At 39.1% G+C, this 26,405-nt stretch overlaps 1 protein-coding gene and 1 long non-coding RNA gene across 5 annotated transcripts; one reads left to right on the top strand and one right to left on the bottom strand.

Moving 5' to 3' along the window:
- The first annotated feature begins 137 nt into the window (after positions 1-137).
- Positions 138-5,499, top strand: LOC122180746. Its single transcript, XR_006179219.1, has 4 exons — positions 138-357; positions 1,279-1,357; positions 2,825-2,991; positions 4,459-5,499. It is a non-coding gene; the product is annotated as an uncharacterized LOC122180746 (long non-coding RNA).
- On the bottom strand, positions 634-26,405 carry NUP107 (nucleoporin 107). Of its 4 annotated transcripts, none has more exons than XM_042872612.1 (28): positions 26,320-26,405; positions 24,350-24,435; positions 22,925-23,014; positions 22,014-22,129; positions 20,000-20,126; positions 19,403-19,506; positions 18,725-18,852; positions 18,364-18,412; positions 17,113-17,184; positions 16,526-16,614; positions 15,578-15,656; positions 14,787-14,900; positions 12,751-12,841; positions 11,305-11,384; positions 10,838-10,897; positions 9,052-9,197; positions 8,882-8,930; positions 7,792-7,861; positions 7,237-7,355; positions 5,740-5,778; positions 5,259-5,409; positions 4,741-4,847; positions 3,536-3,638; positions 3,133-3,293; positions 2,784-2,909; positions 2,236-2,349; positions 1,777-1,944; positions 634-948 (listed from the first exon to the last, which is right to left on the bottom strand). In XM_042872612.1, exons 1-28 carry the CDS (start codon positions 26,349-26,351, stop codon positions 841-843), a joined length of 2,778 nt encoding a protein of 925 aa, XP_042728546.1. In that variant the 5' UTR covers positions 26,352-26,405; the 3' UTR covers positions 634-840. The 4 variants fall into 4 exon arrangements, with proteins under 4 accessions (XP_042728546.1, XP_042728548.1, XP_042728547.1 ...); XM_042872614.1 differs by having other exon boundaries at positions 8,882-8,927; XM_042872613.1 differs by having other exon boundaries at positions 11,305-11,381.

Raw genomic sequence — 26,405 nt, 5'->3', positions numbered from 1 at the left:
GCAGCGGCCGGACCGCCACCAGCCCCGCCCCGCGACACGTGGCCACGCGCCTTCCGGCGGGAGCGGCGGGGCTGAGGGCCGGGCGGCTGAGGGCAGGGCTCCTCCCGGCAGCGGGCTCCGATCGCGGGTGCGCCGCCCCGAGCAGGCGGTGCAGTTGTCAGCAGGCACGGATGACGGGGGTGGGCCTTTGTCAGGCGGCAGCGAGCGCTGAATTAGCTGGGCTGGTGCCGCTGTCTCGCCCTCTGCCTCTCCCTTTAGGGGAGAAGCTAGACGCATTTACGCATGTAAACGTGCAAGATTTCTAAACGGAACGCAGAACCTCGCGCTCGCTTCCGGACACGATCGCTTCTTCCCCAGGTCAGGATTACCTCAACCTTTTGAGCGACTGAACTGAGCCCTTCAGCAGCGCTGCTTCCTCTGTTGGACGTTCCCCTTCGCCCACTGCTTCTGCCTTCCCCTTCCCTGCTTTCCACACGCTGCCTCACTTTCCTTTTCCGCTGCACCCCCGTGCTTTCTTGTACTGCTGAATAACGCTTCTCCTCTACAGGCAGCTTCTCAGCATGTACACGAAGGAAGTCCGCACAGCACCACCTTTCTATGTGTATTGGCAGCTTAGATGTGAATGAACAAACATTTTCTGTTTGTAAAGCACATTTATTAGAAAAAAAAAGTTACAAAAGAGACTGTGTAACAAATATCCTCTTGTGTTGGCCAGGACTTCGAAATCTGTGTAACTGTGTTTCTTGGAATAAAGATCAGAATTAATTACACAACGAACCAAAGTTGATCAAAGTGTCCAGACTTAACGTTCAAAAGTTTTGCAGATATCTAAAAGAAATTCTAAGACTGAATTTCATATCCCAAGGGATCAAGATCCTGGTCCAGAAGCATCAGAGAAGATTCTCTCAGCTTCTGTAAGAATTTTCGGAGTTCTTCCTTTGAAAATACCTAAGAATAAAAAAAAAGTACATAATTGAGTTATATTTCTTTGCAAGGAATTGCACTGGTATCAAAGTGAATGATGGTTTGCTGAGCTACCCAATGTCTTCACTGATTTTTCATCTAGAAGAGTGCCCACAGCAGATCCATATTTCAGAAAGGTATTTGGTATGGGACTGGGAGCAGTAGCAGTACTCAAACCCCACAAGGAGTGTCCAGATACTCTGTCTCAGCTACTACACAAAGTACTGGGGAACTGACAAGTTTAATTTTCCTGTTATTGCTGGCAGAGATATTATAAAGGCAATCCATGCAAATGCATCACAATGTTTTTCTTAGGCTCGATGTTTCCTATCTGGTTTCTAATCCTCTACTTCCATCCAACGTGGATGCCTTTTGGGTATGTGATCTTTGTGAGGTATGTATTTAAGGGGACTGAATTTGGGGGTCTTGGAGGGAGAAGGTTGGGTAAACCAAGTGCTCCCAAGTGAAACCTGCTTATAAAACACTCTGAAGTGTAATGGAGAAAAAAAATCAATTATAATGAAATACAGTTTTATAGTTCAATTTCTTTCAGTTCAATTACTGTTATCGAAAAATTGGTACTCAGAAGAACTATTCTGCCATCACCTTTGGTGTTTCAAAGTTAACGCTCAGATTCCTTTTAATCAGCATAAAAAGAAACTCTTTACTACTGCAGTGAATGGGAAGAGACGAAGAAACTTAGGATGTTCAGTACCATATGGTGTCTTCCTTTCTGTACGGAAGCTTCTTTCACAGCCAACCCACGGAGCTTTTAATTAGAAGCCAAGCTGCCTGCAGCTCTCAGTAACTCACCGTATAGAGCTTGTGTCGCTCGGATGCCACCATGTCAGCCAGCCGCAGGCATTCCTGGTACTGCCCAGTACTGTGCAACACCGTGTGCAGTAAGAAGCACATCATTGGCAGACACAGCTTTCGCAGCAGAATCATCTGATGTGTTCGTTCGGGGTCCTCCTCAGCATCCTTACGAAAGCACAATATACATTAGCATTAAAAACACCCACCTTTAAAAGGCAACATAATCAAGATATTTGTAGTGTCAGAGGAAAAATAAACAGGACTAAGCCTAAACTAGACTGCCAGATCTGGTTTATACCATACCTGAAGGGGAAGTGACCTATAACTGGTGACTGCAAGGCCAGAGAGAATTATTAATAAGTAAAGAGAAGGACATGGAACTAAAGATGACAAGGGTACAGCTGGATACAATCCAGCACTTTGTGGCCCATGGCATGACATTAAAAATTATTTTACCTCTCTAACATCAACCATCCATCCTCCATCAACAAACAGCAACACGTTGTACATTTTCTCCTTGACATCACTTGTAAGACCATCCAAGAAACTTTTCCAGATACCATAGTCCACCTGGCAAAGAAACAGGAAATTATCTTCTGGACAGAGTGATTCCAAGGCTACTGTAGCAGAATCTTCACCTCGTGCATAACAGCCAGCACTGCTGTAATTTAGATTAGAATCTTCAGCCAGGGAAGAGTTAATAGGGAAATCAAATACTCAGATTTATTTATAACATTGATAAACAATACATTGTAGTGAATACTTAACCATTACATAATGCAGTATTGCAAATAAATCTGAGTCACACAGGAAAAAAGTATGAGAATTTCTTGTGCAGTGGCTCTACTACTGTACTGTTTTCTACTCCCTCTTTTGGCATATCAATACAGTACTTTATAAATAGAGTTCTTAAGCAAAAGGAACGAGCAGACTTCTGCTTCGTTAAACTAAGACTGTCTCTTAAGCAAGAACATAAATGTTGATAGTAAATAACTTTTACCTACCTCGTATTTTTTTTCTTTATGTTCATGGGCCACTTTTTCAGTGAAACTTGCTTGTGGCAACAAAGGCGGCTTCTGTGGAGCTGAGTTCATGTGCTGAAACCATTTATTGAAGATTTCATGGGCTTCCTGCATTGCATTGGAAACAATGTTTGGACATCTGTTAATTTTGAGTACAGAAAGGAGCTCTCACTGTTCTGTAAACTTTCAGGTACAGTGTATCCAGGAATCAGAAGTTTATTCAAATGGGTAAAGCTTAAATTGTCACCAGCAAAGCAAAGCCACCATTATTTACATTATCATCACATTAGTATTTATTAATAACTCGGAACACAGTTTATTTAAAACTCACCAAATATGCCCTTATACATAAGTGTTCTCTTATAGCATTGTCGTCTTCAGCTGGAAGAGAGGCTTCTATTCCCTGTTCTTCCCACTGGTTATATATTTCTGCTATAGAGTCTTGAGGAATCTTCACAAACACGTCTTTTGCAGCTTCATGCTTCTTGGATGCTGTAAGAATGTGAACTGAGCATCAACTGCTGTGCAATTTCCATACTTTACCTACATAAACTGACAAACTGTATCACAGTTAAGTCACTATAAGGAAAAAAGATGCACTGTACAGTGCTATACTCTATCACACCCATGCCTTTTAACAGACAAGATGCAAAGCCAGATCAAACATATTGCCAAAAGTCAATGAGAACAAAACCAACACTTAAAAAGTCTACAGTATTTGTGAAGTTGAGTACCCAAGAACTTCCTCATGATAGCGTTGCTTTGCTTGAGTGCTTCAGCCCTCTGTGCAGGATCAAATACGAGCCAGTCAATTACATCTATTTTCAGCCGATCTGCCTGTAAAAACCAATGTATTTATTAGAGTTACTAACATTTAAAACACACAGGTGGCATTAAATATAATAAATCTACTCAAACAAATACTCAGGCTTCCAGAGATCTTTGGACAGTCTTACAATGTATTAATAAGAATCATTTTATTCACACCTTTTGTATCAAAAGATTAGGAAACCTGGTTTAGGGAACCTGGTTGGCAGGGGGGTTGGTCTCGATGATCTCTAGAGGTCCCTTCCAACCCCTACAATTCTGTGATTCTGTGAAATAATCTCTGTGGTTTAAATTCATCCAAAAAATCCATTTTGAAATACCTCCAAAATTTTCAGACCAATGGGTAAGCATCAGATCTCAGGAACTTCTATGAATTACCAAGTATGGAAACCTTAACATGAAAGCACTGTATAAACGTGGTTTATCAAACCCTTGCCATAAACTTTAGGATTACACTCATCCTGAGACCAGTTTTCCAACTGTTGCTACTTCGTTAGCTCAGAGGGCAAGAGTTGAATTTCTTTTTATGAAATAGCAAAAAATTTACTCCATGTTTACAAGGTATCAGGGCTTTCCAAACACTATTCTGGAAATAGGTTAGCTATTAATAGTACCTCCAATAGTAATTGTCACTTAAGTATTGAATTGGATCCAGCTGACATTCAGTGGTGATGACAAGGAACCTGTCAGTACAGACTATGTCTGTAGTAGCTAGAATGTATAATTTGAACATGGAATGAAGTATGTCTGACATCCAAACCATTAATCCTCATAATTCTTAGAAGCTACAATAATACTCTACTCTCAGCTACAACGTATTTTGTCACAGGTATTTCACAGGCTTCACCTTTACTTACTGCTCTCACAGTGACCTGCTCCTAGCGACACACAACTCAAGCCCAGAAGATCAAAGAGATGTAGAAACAGAAGTTAAGAGTTCATGCAATTCATCTCCTTGCTTGGCCACATGAAAGGCATGTTTCTCCCACAGACTCTCTCAAGGCAATTTCCAGCAGTGTTTAAAGAGAAATATGGAACAGATGTGGTGAAGGACTGAAGGACTCTGTGCTTGACTGCAGATTGGAATAGCTCCCCAACAAAGCACACTCACCTCTGTTGTGCCTGTGTCCAACATATGATCATGGTGACTGAAATCCCCAGCATCCTTCTTGCGGATGTTCTCAACAACAGTTTTTGTTATGGCTGCAACATCCAGGCCTAGGTGAAAAGAGAATTGCACAGTGGGGATCAGAAATTCAAATTTCCTGCTGAATGAATTTCAGACTGGGGCTGTGGACCTTATTTCTTACATTACCTGTAACTGTTACTGGGCTGGTCACACTCTCACTGCCACACTAAATTATAGGCTTTTGAGATACATAATTTATTGCACGTATTTTAGATGAATAATATCCAAGGTAACAGAAAACACCAAACAGTCTGTGCTGGGGACCTGCATGCAGATATGTTTGTCAAACTTCAGAGCATATATTTAAGACGGGCAGTTAGCATTTAATTTCTGCTATGTTTGGACATGATCCACAAGCAAAAGTGGTATTTAGCTTGTTTTAGAAATAGAATTGCTATTCCAGACTACAGGAAGAAAACACAATACAGAGCACATCTCACCTGCTTCTTTTGCTAACTCAAGACAGTGGTGGCGTTGATCGCTTTCAGTAACATCTTCTAGAAACAGAGCATACTGGGCAACAGCCAGCTCTGGGGGCAGGTGGCTCACATAAAAAGCTATTAAGTCTGTGTGCTTCTCTGATATCATCCGCTGAAGAACAGAAAGCAAATATTAAAAAAAAAACAATGTTTCTCTGTGTACACACCTAAGTTATGAATATTAAATAATGTGTAAGCCAGATGCCTAATTGTGTGGCTTTTTTTTCCCCCTTGTACCGAAGACTCCACTTGTTTCTCAGCTACTAAACAAGGGTCAATAATCTCCTACGTAAGCATCTCTGACAGAAATGCTGTATACTCAGGCACCTCCATGCATCTATTAGGAGAGCACTAACTCTTTCCACCATGTAACCTTTACTCTCACTTTTTCCTCCTTTATGTCTAACCTCAAAGAAAACAAAATAGAATTCTGAAGGCTTACCTGAATGTAGGTCTTTAGGACTTCAACAGAAACTTCCTCCTTATTGCAAACAAATACAAATTCAATTTTAAATGAGATAATGTAGCAAAAAACAACACCAAAAAACAACAAACAAACAACCCCTGAACACCAGGAAATACCAAGGACAGCCTGTACAACGCAAACAGCTTTAGCTACAAACCAAGTGTTGATTTCTGAGCCATCATTTTAGTTTGATATGGTTATCTTGTGTCTATGCAGATTTTTAAGCAATAACAAATTAGTGTGATATCCCTCACCAAGGGGTTTTCAGAACTTAAAGAAACATCCACTGGTATGTATTTAGAATTCCTGTTCAGCCCACAAGGTGAGTTTCTCGTTGCAGCTAACAACTACAAAATCTAAAGCCATTGGATCATCAGGTGCTGCAATAAAGCACATCTAATTCACAAAATAAAGCGAGGTGCCAGCCCACCTTACATTTAATTGATACAAATATTAGTGCTGCTGACTCCAGTGCTACTAGTTCATAAATCTACTGCATTCAGTCATAATCAGTCTGTAAGCTGGAAAATGCTTAAAACCATGCAGGCTGACTTTTGTCAAATTCTTATTATCATCTGTGAGTAACGCAAAGCACTGCAGCAGTCAATAAAAACAAGCTTGCCTTACTTTTGTCTCAGCACTTTGATGAGTGCTGCCAGTACCTGAGGAGATTTCTCTAAGTTTTCTCTACAAGCAAGAATACTAAAAGCACACATAAATGACATCAGGGATTCTGATCTAAGAATTTATTTGAGCTGTACTCAAAACATCAAAACTAACTTCAAAATATATTTTGGCAGGGGAATGAAGCAATGAGCAGACATTAAAAAAAAAAACAACAAAACAACAAGCACAATAACTGAAAGCTGAGTTGAAATCAGCTAGAGAATATATTAATCTTTTAGCAAAAGAAGAACTTAGTTCATATGTATGCTTCCAAATTTTAAAGTAATAGAGAAATGGGGCTTTAATTACTTGTGATTGCCTCAGGAAAGAGTAACTGCAGCTCTGCGACTCATCCTTCTATTCAGCACAAAGTGGCTAGGTAGCTAGCAAGCTGTGCATGGTATGTATTTGTGGAAGATACAATGGCTTTGGCTAGGACGAAAAGGAACTAATTGCCTCAAACAAATGCATTTATGAGCATCCAGCAATAAATACAATTCTAAGGGCAGTGCCTGAATCAGGTTATTTTGGCTGCTGTATGTAAATCTGACCTTGAATTCTGAGTTAGGCCCTTTTTTCCCCACACAGGCTTCTAAATAAAATCTGCCTTCCTCAAACAACATTTTTGAAGCTGACCTGGAGAGGAGGAGATGCTCTTTTTAGGATCCAATATCAACAAACACACTACAGGCACGTAGCTCCTCACCAGCCCGGTAGTAATTTACCATGACAGTACAGACTTTGAGTATTTAAACGCATTTATCCTAATTCAAAGAGCGGACACTGCGACAAGAACTTCACACTTACCTTAGTCTGCTGGCCCAAAGTGCGGAAAAACAGAATAAGATGTGTCATGAAACGAAGGAGGTGCCCTGGCAGCACACTTCTGTCTTTGGAAAGCCATCTGTTGAATTCTTCCATCAGACCTGTAGCCACCAAACACATGTCTGTATCAGTCAGACCCCAGGAAAAGCACCTAAGAAATAGTTCAAAACTACGCATCTATTCAACTAATATAGTTTAGCCTAAAAAGCACAATAAAACAGAATTGCAACAGCTCGGCTAATATTTATGTTTGGTTTTAATATCTGCAGAGCATTCTGTAATTTTTAGACAAAGTTGCAGCATTATTCTCACATATATTCTGAATCATTTACACAATTTCATGACCGCCTCCAAAACTGTTTTGTAGGTCAAGCTGCAGAAACCCCCTGTAGTTCTCAATTAAAGAATCAGCCTTGCTTTTAGGTGGAGTTTGCCTACTGTGCATTTCTAAAACCCATTCACAGAGAAGTTTCTGGAAACATCACCAGAAATAATGCAGCTGGTTGACATTTAAAAGTCACTTAGAGAAAAGCTCACCATCCACGTCTCCCAGTATAATGAATTTCTGAATCACATGATAGTGTTCTTGATTCTCCTCTATAACTCTCTGGGGAGGAAAACAGAAAGTCCAAACTGTGAATAAAATCTCATGGCACAACATGTTAAAAAAGAAAAAAAAAAAAAAAAAGCAAATTTGTAAATGAAGCAAAGGTTTCTTAGAGGAAAAAAAGCAGCTCTCTTATTTCAAAGGGCGTTCTACATAAAAAAAAAAAGAAGATGTACCTGCTATGTCCATGTCAAATTATAAGAATACTGACAAACTGAAAGAGCTAGAATATAGATCTGTGATGTTAATGCTTTCAGAAAAGAGATCCAAAAACAAGGGCTTTTTGCTTTGAACAGAATAACAGTGTATCAGAACAGGTTCTACAATGTCATCAAAGATGCAACATTTTCTGTGAATCCTTAAAGCAAAGGCCTGTGAAATATACTTGAAGACATTTTTCTGCAGGGAAACTAAAGTATGAAACACACACAATTCAAATGAACCAGTGAAACTGGCTGGTGGGAATAGCACCAGAAAGGCCATGACAGCTGAGTGCATCTGGCGAGCTGCTTCCACCTGTACACTCTTTATTTGACCCCACCAAACACAGTTTCAATTTAATCTTTATAAAAATTAACATATAAGTTATCTATTCCAGCTTAAATGAAATACTCCGTGTTAAGGACAAATACAGTATACTAAAAAATATGTGCTTTTCAATTTTGAAAGACCTGTTCTGAAATATAAATGCAGACCTCCTACAAAGAAAACCACAAGCAATCAATTTTCACACGTTTTATCAGAGTGTTAAAAATGTGATTTACACTGTCTGCTTCGCACGTCTGACAGCAATTTGTGGTCCACTGTTTCTTTAGCACATTCAGTTAGTTTGGCAGATAAGAAACAAGACAAAACCTGTACCTTCTTCATCATTAAAAGGTGGCAGAAAAATCTATTTGAATTAAGTGTACATTACAGGGATGGAAAACCTGTCGCTGTTTTGTGAAATAGCGGAGAAGCACAAACCATTGTGTAAGTAGAAACAGCAAACAGTGAGGAGAAACTGTAAGCACTATATACCATTTTGTCTGTTGCCTGAAGTTCTTCAAAAACTTTTTCTGAAGTCCAGCTTTAAAGTAAAAGAGAGAAGGTTAAAAAAAAAAACACCACCACCACCACAAACATTACATTGAATATTGTGAAAGGATCCTTTGTTGAGGGAAAGAACATAATTGCTACCTAAAACTTACTTGGTTTCTAAATACTCTCTAGGGAGCTCTTCCATCTCCTCTGCAGTTACTACTGATGTTCGTATTTCTTGCTCCACAAGTGTATCCACCATGACCCTGAAATATGCCCAAACTGTGTCCTCCCAGGTGTCACAAACTGGAAGAAGCTGTGTATTTTCAACAACAGAACAAAACAGAGCAAGAACTGTTAGAGATGGAGAACCATCAGAATCCAAACACATCAACTGTAACTTAAGCTCAGGTTTTTTGCTGTCAAAGCAGACTAGAAGCTATCACAAACAGCAACCTTTCCTTCACTAACACAGGATAAAACCAAAAATCCTTTCACTAAAATAACGGTCCAGTTCCTTGATTATTTTTAATCAGAAGTAGTCAAAATAAAAAACCCTTTTACCTCCTTTAACCGGTGGCATCACTGTGACACCATTCCCTCTTTTTTGTAACAGTTCAGAAAACCAACCCAGATGAAAACAATCCACTCTTCTGCTGTGACATTTTCCAGCAGGGCCACCTTCCCTCACAGCTTTATGTCATGGCTGCACAAGTCACAGTGCAATAATGAGTGGGGAAGGAATGAAGGAAGAGCTCTGTGGCAATGCCATCTTGGAAGTGTTTGAACTGTGTTGCTTTATCCATATTCTAAGAAAATACTGAGAAAACTACCTACAAACATTCCCATTATACTTCTAAAATTATAATAAAGAAAAAAGTCCATCTGAGAGATCACTGAGCAAGAGAACCCAGATAGTGCTATTATACATAGAATAACGCACTAAAACTTTGTATCTAGTTCTTATCCAAAACTTACTAGGCTCTTTCAGAAGCCCTGGGACAAGTTCCAGATGCAACACTGCACTTCAGGAAACATTTCTCTCTTACAGCAATTTTAAAATTACTGAAGTTACAGAAAATACTGAGTTTCATTAAACGTCTCTCCTTTGTCAAAAGGAGGCAAGCATTATCTGCTCTGTACTTCAGTATAACTTTACAATGCCTCCTTCTGTAAAAGAGCTCATTTCAAACTTCAATGAATAAAAGAACTGTAAAAACACACTAGTAATCCTTCTTTTATTTTGTGAATCATTTTTATTTCTAACTCATTGTTCCAAGACAGGGAGGGAAAGGAGGTGCCGAGCTCCTCAAGTACAAGACTACCACTGACTAACAGCAGGTAAACTTTCATTACATTGGCTGTAACTTTCCTCATTACCTTTTCATACGTAACCCCCCCCCCCCCCACACACACAGTTTTGTGCTCTCTTTCTCCTAAATAGTGATTTATTTATATACATGTATAAAAAACATCACTACTAAAGAGGAGAGCACAGAAAATACCTGGAAGATTCAAACTAATAAGAGGAGAGAATTACTTAAGACTATCAATAGTGAAATTTGGTTACAGACTCATGTCTAGATACACCAACTTGTCTAAGGCTTGCAACTTAAAACAGTGACAAATCAGAATATGGTGCATGAGCAGAACAGTGGCTGAACAACCTTCTAGATAATACTAAAATTTCAAATCTAAAGCAACAAAATTAGAACTGGTTGTACTGATAGTCAGCAAGAATAATACTAAAAGGATATATAAATATACTAAAGTATATTTAATTAAGGCACAAAAATCCTACAGAGAGCATGTCTGCTAAAGCAACACTGCTTGCTACTGTCATGATTATTAAGCTCTTGAAAGCATATTAAGAAGTATGTCTTTATGCTGTTATTATCACATACAAAAACAGAATGCACAACTGTCAAACACCAAGTACTAGGAGGCTTGACATACCTGCTTGAGGTTTCCACTGAGTGCTGCATAGATTGCTCTTTCATATCTGTTAAATTGCTCCTAAAATAAACAGTCAAAAAATTACCCGTGAGTTAAAAAGCACCCATGCTTCCTGATCAGTTACATTTTATTAGAGACTAACCCGTTACAAAGTGTTCCATGCACTTAAAAAGAAAAGTTGGAAAACGATGTTTTTTTCCTTTCCCATTCAACTGAGTCCAGGTGGAAGCCAGCATCAGCAGCTTCACTGTCAACCAAGTAAAAATGACACATCCAAAGCCTTAAAGATTGATGCTGATTGGGCAGATTTCTCACTACATGAAAAATATATTATTTCACAAGTCCTCTTAGAAACATGAACTGCAAATCCCACAAACAGTAAACCAAAAAGGTAGGCTTACTTAAAATCATGTTACTGAGTTCAAAGAAATTCAGCATGAGCGCCAAGCAAATTAACACTATCTTACCTCTTCAGCCATACGCCAACAACATATTTTCCAAATGCATCTGTATGGATTCCCTTCAACAGGCTGTACCTCGTTTCCTACTTGCAGAGGATAATAATAATAAAAGAAAGTTATTAAAAAAAGAAAGCAGTAAGATAAAAGTCTATTTTCTGTTATTAACCTTGTTTCAATCCTTTTGAAACTCTTTCCAATGCTTATCAATGATTATCAATGGATTGTCCTGCAGGGTAGCTCTTCTGGCAAGTCTGGTAAATGAATGTCTGAAAATGACACTACTTTAAGCATTTAGTTGCAATTTAGCCTTAAAAAAAAAACAAAAACAAAAAATCCACCAGGCTTTGACCACATTTGACCGCAATATAGGTAGACTATTAGTGTTAGAAAACACAAAGTTAGGGGGCAAGAGAATTTTTAGTGAATTTTTGTATTTCAAGGACTATAAGCATCTAATAAATGCTACTGCTTCAGTGCTGCTGCCACGCTGCATGCCTCCGCATGACAGTGAGCATCACAGGAAAAAAGCCAACACCTAACAGCAAGTACGTAGGGAAAAACAAGGCTAAGGCACCAGTGAACTCTACAGATAAAAATAACAGGATATCAGGATTTGAAAAATAGTGAAGCACTATGCCTTCCTGTCTCAGGTGTGCATAGCACTCAGACATGTTCATAAATCCTCTGCTACATCTAGCAGAGTCCAAATGCTGTAAAACCATGTATTTTTCCTCCATTTACCTTTGCTATACTCTTTAGTCCTATTATATCTTTTGAAAGACAGACAGAATGTTTTGGAGTCCATGCAATAACAAAAAGATGGCTTAATGACTTTAAACTGGAATGGCTTCAAACTGGAATGGCTTTAAACTGGAAGAGGGTAGATTTAGATCAGATATCAGAAATTCCTTACTGTGAGGGTGGTGAGACACTGGAACACGCTGCCCAGTGAGGCTGTGAATGCCCCCCTCTGGACACATTCAAGGCCAGGCTAGATGTGGCTGTGAGCAACCTGGTCTAGAGGGAGGTGTTCCTGCCTACAGCATGGGGTTGGAACTAGAGGATCTGAAAGGACCCTTCCAACCCAAACCATTCTGTAATTCTAGATGGCAGAAGGTTTTCTGATATTGAGAAAATACGTACTGAGACATGAATGGTGGTGGTGAAGATCTACACAGAATTCCTAGACATCTGTTTTCCTAGCTGTTATGCTTATATTAAAAAAAAAAAAAAAAAACAAAAAACTGACTTTACTATGCCAAGTGGATTTGGTGAACTCGTACCTTCAACTAAAACCATTTCATACATGTTAAATGTGATCAACAGACATGGCAGAAGTATTTTAGGCACGAGAAAGTCCCTTAATATTAAAAGAAAGAGCTATTTCTGTTTGCTAAAGAGAAAGCCCTCTGCTTATTTTCACAGTTCTCAAATGCAGGTGGAAGAAAATACCTCCATTTATGTTGGGATCATGATACAATTTCCATCCTTCCAAAGTTGCAGCTCTCCAGGCCTGACCACATCGTTTGCATAAGCGCTGTGCCTGAAAAATAATGGATTTTTTCTGCTATTGACTTCAAGGGAAAAATGTAAACACTATTAAAATCATTAATTTGTGTCGAGATTGTACGAGGCAAAAAAGAATCTTAAACTCAAAATAACGGAAGGATTACAAAGTAAATAAAATGCAATCAAGTGTGTTTTTCATTAAATGTTTTAGTTTCTATCAATACTTACGTATTGATGTCAAGTTATAAGTTAGTACTTACGTAAGCTTAAAGTACCACCTTGTTGCTTAGATCCCTTAGCCATCTCTTTACCTACTTTTCTAATTGACACAGCTTGCCAAACCCCTCAGTGCTGCTAAAAATAGCAAGTCTAACTTTCCCATGGTAGCAGTAGCTACTCACTAGCACAAAGAGCTTTAATTCAAAGCTGTTTTGAATAGCATGGAATGTAAAACAGAAACTGTACATGGAAAAATAACCCTAAAACAAAGCCTGCTTACAATTGTTCCAATCCTATACTCCTGGAAGAAAAAAACAAAACAAAACAAAAAACCCCCCCTGAAGATTATCTGATTAGTCTGACTGGTATCGCTCCAGTACTGACAAAAAACCATGAGCATCTGCAGACATTGCAATGTGTGGGCATGGTTTGTTTTGTCCTGCTCCATTCTCTTCATACTGGAAAGGCTGCAGACAGTCAGCCATTTTAGGAGTGGTGACAAACAGAAAGAAGAGGCAAGCTGGTTAAGCTCACATAGTAAGTATATTATCTATCTATTGTAAGATAAATAAACCAAGGCTGATTCTTGCTTTTAACTTAACCCTTTCAGTAGTGAATAAGAGACTCCACGCTTACTAGGTAATAGGAACACTGTAGTGCAACAACTGAAATAGTAGATTTATATTCATACCTCTCTGAAGCAATGTGGACTTGTGCCCATAAAATCAAACAATGAATGGACAGGGCAACAGAACACCAGCAAGTAGCCATTTTTCTAATCTGAGGTCTTGGACACAGGAATCTGAAGTCCCTTTTTCCTTTCCATTATCCAAATGTCATTAGATAAATATTAGAGCCTAGTGTAAGGGACTGAGCTTCCAGCTGAGGCCTTCAGACCACACCACAGTACAACTATTTACATTAAATCACAAAAGCTGCTTTACAATTGGGAATCTTTATTCAGAGCAGCTTTAGGACCAGAACTGCCAGATGTTACTCAGATAAGGATTAAGGCAAAGTATACACATTGTGTATTTGTAAGAGCAGGCAAGAAGCAGAATTATTGTAAAAGGGTGAATGGAGAAGAATAGCATGCTTTCTAGAATATTCAGATAAAGTCTATTTGAAGTTTTTCCTTGTGAAGACACCTGGCCACACAATAAAGGTTAAAAAAAACCCCAACAATAAAAGAAGCCAACAAAAAGTAACATGCTAGCCATGACTCTCCCTCAGCTCCATTCAAATCACGCAGCCAAGGGGACATTAGAGGAGCAGAGCAAGCAAAGGCTGCTTAATTAAACGCTATTTCTAAGGAAAGCATACATAAAAATCTCTCTTTAGTTACAAGTGCAAGCATGTTCCACTCCAAAATATTAACTTAAAAGTTAGTTTGTAAGATAATCTACTAATTATTAGACATGAAATTGGGAAGTTATTTGAAAAATCTCATGTGTTTGGCAGCATTTTGTACAAAATCACTAAAGTAAAGAAAAAAACTACATTATCAAATAACCAAAATAAATGTTCAACTTTTTCCATAATGTCTATTTTACACCCGAAGTTACTTAACTACAAGCAATATTTTTCCCACCACTGATTTAGCATCACTGTCAGTACTGACAGTTTGTTGAAAATTAAATCCCTACAAGACAAAATTAAATAGACATTTTACTACATAGCTTGTCATTAGCTTCAATAGTAAGATTTTAAACAAGTTAAACTAGTTAATCAAGAATATTCTTTAACTCTCTTTGCCTTACCTCATCTGTCATCCCTGCTCTGATAAGAGTGAAGAGATACTTCAGTAATCTTGCATCATCTTCTCGATCCAAATCATCAAGTGGCAGTTTCTGCCTTATGGGAGCATCTGGATCCTGCAAGGAAGAAAAGGAACCATCCATCCACTCACATAATGCATATCTGCCTCTTCCAATGATTTCCTGACCTGCTTTACAATTTAGAGTCACATTTTCATATTGGCACAACATGTTATACAGCCCACATAATATCTAGCAGGATACTTCCTTGTGTTTCCTATTTCCTTTATTTCTCTTCTTCTGTCACTGTTCCTACCAAAGGGAGACACTGCAATCCCTTTATTTACTTTATCATTATGCCTTTGCTTCAAATCTCTCAACTTCCAGTTTTCTCACCTTCAAAAATCTTCTCCCCTTCTGCCTATCAGCCTACCTGACTATCTATCCTTCTCCAACTTCTCAGCAGCCTTTTCATAGTAGTTGTACTTGCTTCTATTTGATACAAATATATCAAGATCCGATAATTTTAATCATTATGCTACTCATCCAGCAACTTCCAACTTCGGCATTCACTAATACTCTCTCATCAGCTAGCTCCTTACTGCTTCACAATTTCTGTCCTGATTTTCCAACTGAATGCCTCGCGATTTTTAGATACTTCCACAATTTACAGATAGCAAAAATCACCCTGTCCCACCGATTTTTAGAAAACAGCACATATGCTCTGTGTAAAGCGTTCTGAATGGTTTTTATGCCCATCTTGAAACCAAGTCTTACATTTAAGTAACACTTACCAACTCTGTAACCAGAGGCCGAGAACTTCCAATGTACGCACTCAGCCGTCGCTGCTTCAGGATATGCAGCGTGTTTTCCCTGGGAGCAGTGAAATGTTTTTGAGAAAAGGAAAGGATTTCTAGCAAACATTTTAATAAGGCGTGAAAATTAAAAAATACCTCTGGATTGGTAGAATAGGGTTACAAGAAAGACATATTTGGTTTGGTTTGTGTATCAATGAACAGTGTTATGTAGTAAAAATGTCAAATTTCATTAGAAGTGCAATATTAGAATCAATTCACATGATTTTGAGTTCTTTCAAAACCAGTTTCAATGTATATGAACGACTGATTGATTTCTGCACTAATAAAATTTCCCACTAGCATTCAGCGTTGTCAGTCTTAGACAGAAATACAACTTAGGATGAACATATGATTCCAGAAGCCCGTATTCACCTGTCTTTAAAACAGTGCTTCTAATAGGAACTAGAATCAAGGCTTTGCTCTCTCCTGCCTTAAAATCCTTCACTGATAATAAAGATGGCAATAATGACTTCTGGTGAAAGATCAATGGCAAAAGCAATGACATGAACTTCAACAGGCAAAAGTTCAAGCCAGACAAAGAACTGAGCACAGAAGAGAAACACATGAGAAGAGTTTTATCCAGGCTGATCAGCAGATGACCATCTCTTATCGTGTCTTTTTATGAAAAATTAAACTGTCATCTGTGTGAAATTAAATTAAATTGTTTTGACAACCTTCTGTCATCCTCTCCTCCCAAAAGTAGTACCTGACTTCTGAGAAGTCATACCTGAACTGGGGTTCAGGTTTTCCTTAAGTTCTAAGAACTTAAGGAAAAATGAATGAACGGACCAACTTTTTAGGTGGCTCAGGACTGATTCTGTGTCTAGTTCTGTGAATATCACACTTCAGGAAGCATGGGTACAATCACAGTAAGTCTGAACTTACCAATATACAGATTTGGCATAAAACTCAATATTATCAGAGAAGTTCCCAATTTCATCCTTGGCAATGCTCTCTAGCCAATCTACCACCAGCTGGAATGAAATTCAATAGTTTTTTTTAGAACAAACACACAATAAATAATATTCTGTCTTTCATCTCTGAATCCACTTGTTATCTACATAGTAATCCAAGGTATACATATCCTAAGACAACTTCACTCTAAGTACCCAGTCTGAAGGCTGCTTTTGCACTTGATGTATTTCTCACTAGATGCTGCAGTTACTACTGTGCTATTTAATAGTTCCTTAATTACCAACAACAGTTTCAGATGATCCACATTAGAACAGTTCTCAGCCTCCCATGCTCTCCAGCCTAGCCTGAAATATTTCTGATCTTTAGAAATCAAAGAGCAATATTTCTGCACATACAGAAAATAACAAGCCTAGATGAATATAAAGAAATAACTACTTGAAATAGCTTAATAAAACACACAGAGCTCATATTTTCTAAAGCTGCCGTAATATTAATGTCATAAGCACTTAAGTGTTGACTCATCTATCAGCATTTTCACCATGAAAATTCTGTCCTACCTGGCTTTGTCGAACAAGTGCATCTTTCTGAAACAAGTTGTCTACATTTGTCTTTTCACTTGCATTTAAAACCTATTCAAGAAAAAGTTCATCACCACTTCACGGAAAAGAAAACCACAAAAACATGAATATCAAACTGAACACACATTAATTTCCAAATTGGCTGTAAGCTCGGCATGCTCCCCTCCCCTGTCCCTTTTCAGAAACAGAAGATGCTACACATCTGTTTTATTTGGATCAATCACCTACCTTCTGTCACACTAAAATCTGTAAAAGACTGATAATATAATTCAAATATATGGCCACAGAAAGATTTTACACAGTAGATCCACTGATTCCAGTGACTGCTCTCATATTATCACAGATTCATTATTTTGTATGAGCAAAAGCCCAGACATTTTCCCAGAGCTCACATGAGCACTAAACATGAACAAGCAGAAAACAAAACAAAACACACAGACCAGCCCCAAACCCTGATCCTTTTTCCTGCTCTCCTGCATGAAGTTAGCCTTCTTACAACAAAAGCAGAAGAATACAAGCGTTCTTCTAAGTAAGACAGATAGGAAGAGACTTTTTGGCACAGCAGAGTTTAATTTAAAAGCACTGACAACTTTGCAGTGGGAATCATAGAGGAAGCTATTTCATGACTGAGAAAAAAACAACTACAATTATAAATTTTACAAAGGCTGAGTTGCTTTACTTGTTTTGTCTTCCTAAGCATATTCTGGCAGCAAAGGCTGGAAGCACTGTATTGAGGCACACAAGACTACAGCTGAAACAAGAACACTCCGAAAAATTTGATTTCTCTTGAGATAAATCAGGATTGCAAAGCACCAGACAGCTTGAGACCACATGCTCTTCTAGGCAAAGCAGAATTATCTCTGCCCCGAGAATATTATCACTACAGATGCAACTTTTAAAAATAAATATTCTGTAATTTCCAGTGGATTTTCCAAGGGCATGAGGAATTCTTAATGAAATAAAGCAAAATACACTTGATAAAAACATTTAAACTAGAACTTTCAATTTGGAATTGAATATATTGTGTAAGGTGAATTTAACTATATGTAGAATAATTTAATATTTATCTTGATAATAATTTAAATCAATCTCATCTTGGTTTACCTTCTTTTACCTCTGAATTTTGAGTGGCTGCAATACTGGAATTATTAAAAAAAATAAAATGCAAGGGTGTAGCCTTAAAACTTATCCTTTAAAAACAGTAGTACTATTCTTCACCCTCAAACTTACTGTGATATCAAAGGCGGTTTCATCTTCCAATGCAGATTGTATTCTGTCCCTAGAAATGAAAATGAAAAACCTTAACTACAAAAATAAAGCTGAAACAATTCAGGAGAATGCATAATAAAGGCAAAAGCACTTACAAATCCTTTCAAGTGTTTTATAAAAATACTACAAGTTAAGAAAGTAGCAACTGTTCACAACTTTCAGCTCCCATAAGTAGGCAGTAAATAGGCATCACAATCAGCAGTTAGTTCCACAAACAAATAAAAAAACAGGCACTTAATTCCTTTACTCTGTACTTAGTTTGCAACATGTCTAAGAAAGTTAGCTCAGTGTAAAAAGGCAATGGGCTTTTCAAAGAAATTACCTATAAAGTGAGGACAACAGTCTCCACGTTACCATCTCCTGCTTGAGAAGCCACAAGACACTGGCAGTTTTTGAAAACTTCTGCTGTCCAGGAGTTGCTCTGTAAACTATCTTCCCCAGTATGTTCACCTGAAGTAAAGAAGCAGATACAGTCAGTACTGTTCATCACTTTTATTTTTACAATCCCTGCTGATAATGAACCATCAGTCTACTGTTCATTATTTAAAAAAACAGACTTCTTAAATGTGATGTTGAGAACTCTACTGCCAATTTGTTAGGAATGCGGTAGAAAGCTCTTAGATCACCAAAGTAAAATGATTTTATTTATTTATAGCTCTGAGAAATGTGTGTTTTTTAACCCAGCTCCCTATCACTGACAAAAAAAATATCTATACACCACTTCATGCTTGCCACTTGCAGTGAAATGGCAGTCAGATGACATTTCTGGTATTTAGTAAGCTGCACAACAGGCATTCCTGTGCCAAAGCAGCGGATGAGCAAAGAGGGATGCTATTCAATGCCAGTGCTTGTGACTTATAAGACTTCAACCAGCTGGAAGATTTAAAGTGTCTACGTTAAGCACTGTGACTTTCTCAGAATCAGAAAAAAGGCAGCGCGATTTCCAGAAGGGACGGGAAATTCAAACAAATATAAAGACCCATCCAAGCAACTTATTTACCTGATTATTACATATACTTTCATACTCATCCACAAGATCGAAAATGGTAGTTGATGTATGTTTCAGGAAGGAATGCAGAAAATCTGAGTACATGCTCATAGTAGCTAGAATACACAGAAGAAAGCCATATAAGATATGATGTGGTCAAAAATCCCAACATTAAAAAGAAATCCTTCTGATGCCAAGGTATCTCATCATTAATAAATGTGATCAAAGACAATGATGATATGAACTGTTTATACTTCACAAAGTCAGAAGAATTTACCAGCTAATATAAAAAGATACATAGAGGCTATGAGATAAGTAAAATAAGTATTAAACATTTGCTGTAAATCTGTCATCTGAATTTTAAAGACAAACTTGCTTCTATGCCTCCACAAAGCTAATTCAATATGTGTATTACATCACCAGAGCATGCCATTCGTGTCATCAGGTTCCACAGAGAACAAACTGGCAAAGCTCCAATAACTGGAAAAGCTAACTTCCTGAATTCCTTAAACTAGACTGTTTCTGGCATAGAAGTATCTAAGTGAGAAGATACAGGAAAACAAGGCCATGTATTTGTTCAATTGTGATGAAAACCTCAGATCATCTCACCAGCTTCCCCAGGATCATCCTCACGCAACAGTACAGCACTCGTGGTGACATCTTCTGTCATGTCTAGATTTGTAAACATTCCTGTCTGCTGAGGTGAGAGCATTGCTGTCCAGTTACTTTCATCCAACTAAAAGCAAAACAATATAAAGAAAATAAACAGCAAACTCAGACTACTACAAGGCTAGCTCCAAGGCTTTTTCATTCCATGTGAGTGGTACAAACAGAGCAACTCAAAAAATCAGTAATGAAATAACTGCCTTTAAATAAGGCATAACTATAATTTCAACAAAGTGTTCTCAAAAGATTAGAATTTTAATCTGGAAAAAGAACACTCTCTTTTATTTCAGGAAATAACAAGTGTGTATGCTAATCTAATCAGACCCTGCATTTTAAATTCCTCTCTACCATTTTTCACCCTAAACATATATAACTCCACCCTTTCACAGTCTGTTATGTTAAACTTCTTATTAACTTAGTATTTTGTTGACTAAGTTGTAAAGCAACTGTGAAGAATTAAGCAAAATAGATGAAATTTTTATCAGAACCGTTTATTTCAGTCTTTCAGTCTTCTTAGTGAATTGCTCAAAATACTGACTGAATGAAGCAATACATCTTTAAAGAGAAAACACAAGAATATTAAAGTGGAGAACAAACTTTCTTAGGTGTATTTTAGGGAAAGCCTATCTGACAGAAGGGAGCAAAATGGCCAAAAGAGAAGATAGACTCTACCTACAATGCACAAACAGGATAGCTCCCTACATCTGTTCTGGTGACAGCAATGGTTTCTCAGCAGCAATTAATGACACACCAGGACCCAGGGATACGACAGTGGTTGATTATTTTTCCTGGCTGTTAAAATGCTCCCAGTCCAAACCAGAAAAAACAGACAACCAGATGACACTGCTGTAAGTCTCTTAAGCACATCCAAAAAATGCGGGCATATAATGTGTTGTTGATCTCTTTATGCCCCAGCTTCTAAGCACAGTGTTTTGTCTGCCTGATTTCTCTCTGCCATTTTTGCCCTCTATCCAGCCAGAACAGAATGCTGCAGCACTCCAAAACGTTCAGACAACTGAGCAAATATAACTCAATTCCAGAAAAATTATATCAGCTCCCTGAGGGAAATACGAGCCTGATGAGTGCTGTAATCTACCAGCAAGTGCATTGCCACAAGATATCCTTTTCCCATCAACCTCCTGTGAAAGCTTTTGTCTAGTCCTGAACTTCCTCCTGCTAAACTACACTGGATTCAGACCAGAGCACTAAATACTCACAAAACGCTATTTACAGAATATCAAGAGGCTCTGAATCACAGGCAGAGTGCTACTACTAACAGCTTTATCAGTGCTGATCAAGAGTCAATAGGATCCAGAGCCATACATCTCAAAGAAACCAGTGGGCTGCCACAAACTAAAGAAACAGCCAAAAGGAAGAACGTATTAAAATTCATATACAGAAAAATATGTTGTTCTGAGTCAACTTAAAAATAAACAGATAAAATAGTTCAGATGTACCTACTGACATTTGTTTGACAATCATTTGTTTTACCAAAGATGTAACCATAGAAGATAACGTCATCTAAAAAGTAATCAGAAAAGCTTGCTCTTTGAAGTTCAAACATTAACATGCAAATGAAACTTACTCCAGAAGAGTGCTAAAATAACAAAAAATTCTCAAGGTTCAATTTGCTGACAGAACAATCATTCTCTGAAGAATCTGTAAACTAGCGAAGTCAAGATTTTTGCAGTCACAAGCTGATGTTTTAAGGACCAGTTTAAGATATATGGGGTATTTAAGAAGGCCTAAAAACTCTTCAGTCCTCAGTACATCATCACAAAGAACACCACAGTAATAAATAATACTAGTATCAAACTTCAACAGAAGCAGTAATAACAGTAAGCTTGTTCCACCTGCAGTTTGTCCCTGGTGTAAACTACACAGAGACACAGTAAACTTGTAGCTTCCTTGAAGTTTCATAGGAGCTAAAGGGAAAAACGTGCTCTAACTGCCTTACCATAGACTGATTGCCAAGCAGACCAGAATTCTGCAGAATCAGGGGAGATTTCCCTGCTGCTCCCAGGATGGTAGATGTGTCTGTCTGCTTCAGAGAGCTTCGAGACAGTGCAGTAACTGGAAGACAAAAAGCTTTCTTTGCCAACAGTCTTTAAGACCACAATGCTCTATCATGGAACTGTTGATAGCAATCTTGTAACGGAGACTGAAGTGTTTATGAAATCCTACTCAGTCATGCACCAGCCAGATCGGCCAGATGGAGAAATAATTTGCTTTTGTCCGTAAGTATTTTCTTTCCATCACAAGGCTTGAAACCCAGAAATACCAATTAGAAAAGAAATACGAGTCTCAGGCCTAAGTATTTTGAAGTGGTGAGGTTAACCGTGAATTATGGAACTTAATAGTCTACACATAGTTATGCTAAAGCTATATGTGTATGACTAAGTCTGGAGCATTCTCAAGCACTAATCTTCCAAGCAGAGTACCCATAAACCTGAAGACAAAGCGCACCTATTGCCATTTCGGTTCCACTGGAAATCACAGAATGGTTTGATTGGAACAGACCATACAGACCACCCACTTTTCCAACCCCCTGCTGCAGGCAGGACTGCCATCCACCAGAACAGGTTGCCCAGGGAAAGCCCCATCCAACCTGGCCCTGAACATCCCCAGGAATGGGGTATCCAGACTTTTCAGGGCAACTGGTCCCACTGTCTCACCACCCACTGAGTAAAGAACTTCTTTCAATGTCAATTCCAAATCTCCCTCTTTTAGTTTAGAACTGTGGTCTCCTGTGGACTTGCACCAACAGATCCACATCCTCCTTGTGCTGGAGGCCCCAGAGCTGAAGCAGTCAGTTTATAAACATATTACTCCTTTTAACTATGTAATAAATAACAAAATAAGACTTACACGGCTGGCGAAACAATGAACTGGAAGTTCGGGGAATCATCTGGCCTCTGGGTGTCATACTTCCAATACTGTCATCCAGGGATGTAAGAACTGATTAACAAGTTAAGAAACACTCTTTAGCTCTACCCAAAATGACTGTGGCAGCTTGGAAAAGAAGATCATTTTAGTGGGACTCAAATTAATAAGAAAGACACGTTTCAGACTAAAGTAGAAAGTCCCATTCACTTATCCTGAATTATATCACAAAATGCTTCAGCAAAAGGTTAAAAGCTGGAAGGCTAGAAGGGACACTCCAAAATACGGCTCAGAAACATCAGCATGACAGGTATGGGTTGTCCTGGTCCTCATAGTTGCTTGGATCAAAGAGAACACTGTTCCATGAAGTGCTGCTACATCCTGTAAACCATAACAATTAAATCTCAATGCATTAGGAAAGGAATTTTCTCCCCATTCCATGACATCAATGACCTTAACTACAAGGCAACGGAGTTCAATGCTCTACATATGGCTTACTTGGAATTGTTGGCAGAAAAGTTTCAGCCCCATTTTATATCAGCCTTCAGGTACCTTGAGAACAACAATACGATCAGGGCCAATATTGTGGTTGCAAGAAACTCCCCCACAAAATCAATAACAAAAAAAAGGCCACCAAACTAAAATGGAAGGATGAGCTTTGAGCTTACGTACTGCATTCCTTTGCTATCATAATCAGAAAAAAGAGCATTATATTAGGTGCCAATTTATTAAACGTTTCTTTTTATTGTATATAACTGGGGAGAAGAAAGTTCTGTGGAAATCTAACCGTATGTACTTCTCTTGCTGTCATGGTGCCTGGAAAGGTATGGTGCCCTGAATAAATACATCCTGATGACGTAAAGTGTACACAAAAGATCATAAAAGCTAAAATATTTTAACAGAGAGATGAAAATTCAGAGAGGGAGTTGGCTATGGCTCACATAGTTCTCTAGGCTGTCATCAACCCAACTTCATAAGCCCACGAAAAACTGTAAAACACCATACTATAGAAAGAGTGAGCACAACAACATCCCTGCCATCAGAATGGTCCACAACTGAGAAAAATCTATCTAGACATAGTCAAGAATTGACTATACAGGCATTTTGACTCTTACTCCTACTGACGTTCACTGAATAATCCATTCCAAGATATAGCCATGGCAGCTTTGACACGGTTTGTGATTTATAAAAACAACAGAGGGAAAAAGGAGAGGAGAGAGAATTTCCATTCAGAAGAAATACCACACTGTGACAAGGCAAGTCACTGCATCTCTTGGCTTATTCCTAAGCTCTCCTGTAAAGGCCAAGTAATGCACTGTGCTGCTGAAAGATGCAGGAATATAAGGACATTATGAATACAGCATGCAACAACTGAACAGAAAATAAAAAGCCTCTGCAGAAAAAGGATACTAGAAACTCTTTTCTGAGAGCTTTGTTTTCGGCCAGGCTTGGCCATCTCTGTACTGAGGGGTGACAGTACCTCTCCAAAACTGCTTCTGGAAAACAGAAACACAAAGTAAGCAAAACACATCCAAGCAAAACATACAGTATAACGTTGCTCTCTTTAGCTAATCTTTTCTTTCAAATGCTAATAACTTCACAGCAGTGATTCAAAATCCCAGTTAAAAAAAAAAACAAAACATTCCCAAGTAGTGATATCTTAGGTCCAAATGTCTTAGGTCCAAAAATATCATAGGTCCAAATGTCTATCCTATCCATTAGCAAGAATTACAAACAAATCCAACCAACTAACACAAGAATTTTATGCAGCGCTTATTGTGCTGGAGAACGAGAAGGATCAAACAATCTGGATATGAGCCAGTAGTATGTGCTTGCAGACCAACTATGTTCTGGGCTGCATTAAAAAAGTGGTGGCCAGCAGGGAGAGGGAGGTGATTTTCCCCCTCTACTTGGCTCTTGTGAGGCCCCATCTGGAGTACTGCGTCCAGGCCTGGGGCCCCCAGCACAAGAAAGACGTGAAACTCCGGAAGCAGGCCCAGAGGAGGGCCACTAAAATGATCAGAGGGCTGGAGCACCTCTCCTATGAAGAAAGGTTGAGGGTCCTGGGTTTGTTTAGCTTGGAGAAGAGAAGGTTCCGAAGAGACCTCATTGTGGCGTTCCAGTACTTGAAGAGAACATGTAAACAGCAGGGGGAACGGCTGTTTAAGAGGGTGGATAGTGATAGAACAAGGAGGAATGGTTTTAAACTGAGGAGGTTTAGGTTAGATATTAGGAGGAAGTTTTTCACACAGAGGGTGGTGATGCACTGGAACAGGTTGCCTAAGGAAGTTGCGAATGCCCTATCCCCAGAGGCATTCAAGGCCAAGCTGGATGTGGCTCTAAGCAGCCTTGTCTGGTGGTTGGTGACCCTGCACATAGCAGGGGAGTTGAAACTTGATGATCATTATGGTCCTTTTCAACCCAGGCCATTCTATGATTCTATTGATTCTACAAATTGCAAGGTTTGGAAGCGACATCAAGAGATGATAGAGCTAAAACAGGGTTCCTACAACAGGTCACACAGATAGGCATCCAGCCAGTCTTGAATATCACCATAAAAGGAGACTACACAATACCTCTAGGCAATCTGTTCCAGTGATCTGTCACTCATACCATAAAGAAGTTCTTTTGCATGTCAGTGTGGAACTTCCTATGTTCAAGTTTAGGTCACTGCTCCTTGTCCTATCACACTGCACCACTTTGAAGAACTTGGCCTCATCCATTTGCCTCCGACCTCCACTTCCCTTTAGACATTTATAAACATGAATGAGATCTTCCCCTCAGTCTTTTCCCCAGGATGAACAGCAGAAAAAAACCATAGAATCATAGAATGGCCTGGGTTGAAAAGGACCACAGTGATCATCAAATTTCAACCCCCCCTGCCATGTGCAGGTCACCAACCACCAGACCAGGCTGCCCAGAGCCACATCCAGCCTGGCCTTGAATGCCTGCAGCGATGGGGCATCCACAACCTCCTACTGGGCAACCTGTTCCAGTGCCTCACCACCCTGTGTGAAAATACCTAACCTAAACCTCCCCCGTCTCAGTTTAAAACCATTTCCCCTTGTCCTATCACTATCTGCCCTTGTAAACAGCCATTCCCCCTCCTGTTTATATGCTCCCTTCAAGAAAAACGCGCAAGAGGGAAAAAAAAAACCAAAAAACCAAACAACACAACAGCATAAAGTTGAATCTAAGTCTTACATAAACACAACGTATAATACTATCCCACTGCACTACATGAGGTTGGCACGGCTCCTCTGGATGCCGCGGGGAGGATCAGCCGCACGGAGGGCCGCGAGACGCCGCCACTCAACCCGCCCGGCGCTGGTGACGGCGGAGGACAGCGGGGAACCGGCGGCCCCGCCGCCGCTACTCACCTGTCCATGGCTGCCCGGCTCCACTCGAGCATTCCCGCCTCCGCCGGCCCTCGGCACGGAAGCAGAGGCCGCGCTTCCGGCCGTGA

The sequence above is a fragment of the Lagopus leucura genome, unplaced genomic scaffold, assembly GCF_019238085.1.
Source record: "Lagopus leucura isolate 7727_CA_CO unplaced genomic scaffold, USGS_WTPT01 Super-Scaffold_100008, whole genome shotgun sequence".
Taxonomy (NCBI): Eukaryota; Metazoa; Chordata; class Aves; order Galliformes; family Phasianidae; genus Lagopus; species Lagopus leucura.
The sequence above is the reverse complement of the archived record's forward strand: the minus strand, read 5'-3'. Positions and strand labels throughout refer to the sequence as shown.

Coding starts and splice junctions, on each gene's coding strand:
- NUP107 (XM_042872612.1), bottom strand. CDS start 26,351: ATGCTCGAGTGGAGCCGGGCAGCCATGGACAG. Junction 18,853..19,402: donor AAAGTATATGTAATAATCAG/GTAAATAAGTTG, acceptor TCTTTACTTCAG/GTGAACATACTGGGGAAGAT. Junction 949..1,776: donor AGCGACACAAGCTCTATACG/GTGAGTTACTGA, acceptor TTTTATTCTTAG/GTATTTTCAAAGGAAGAACT.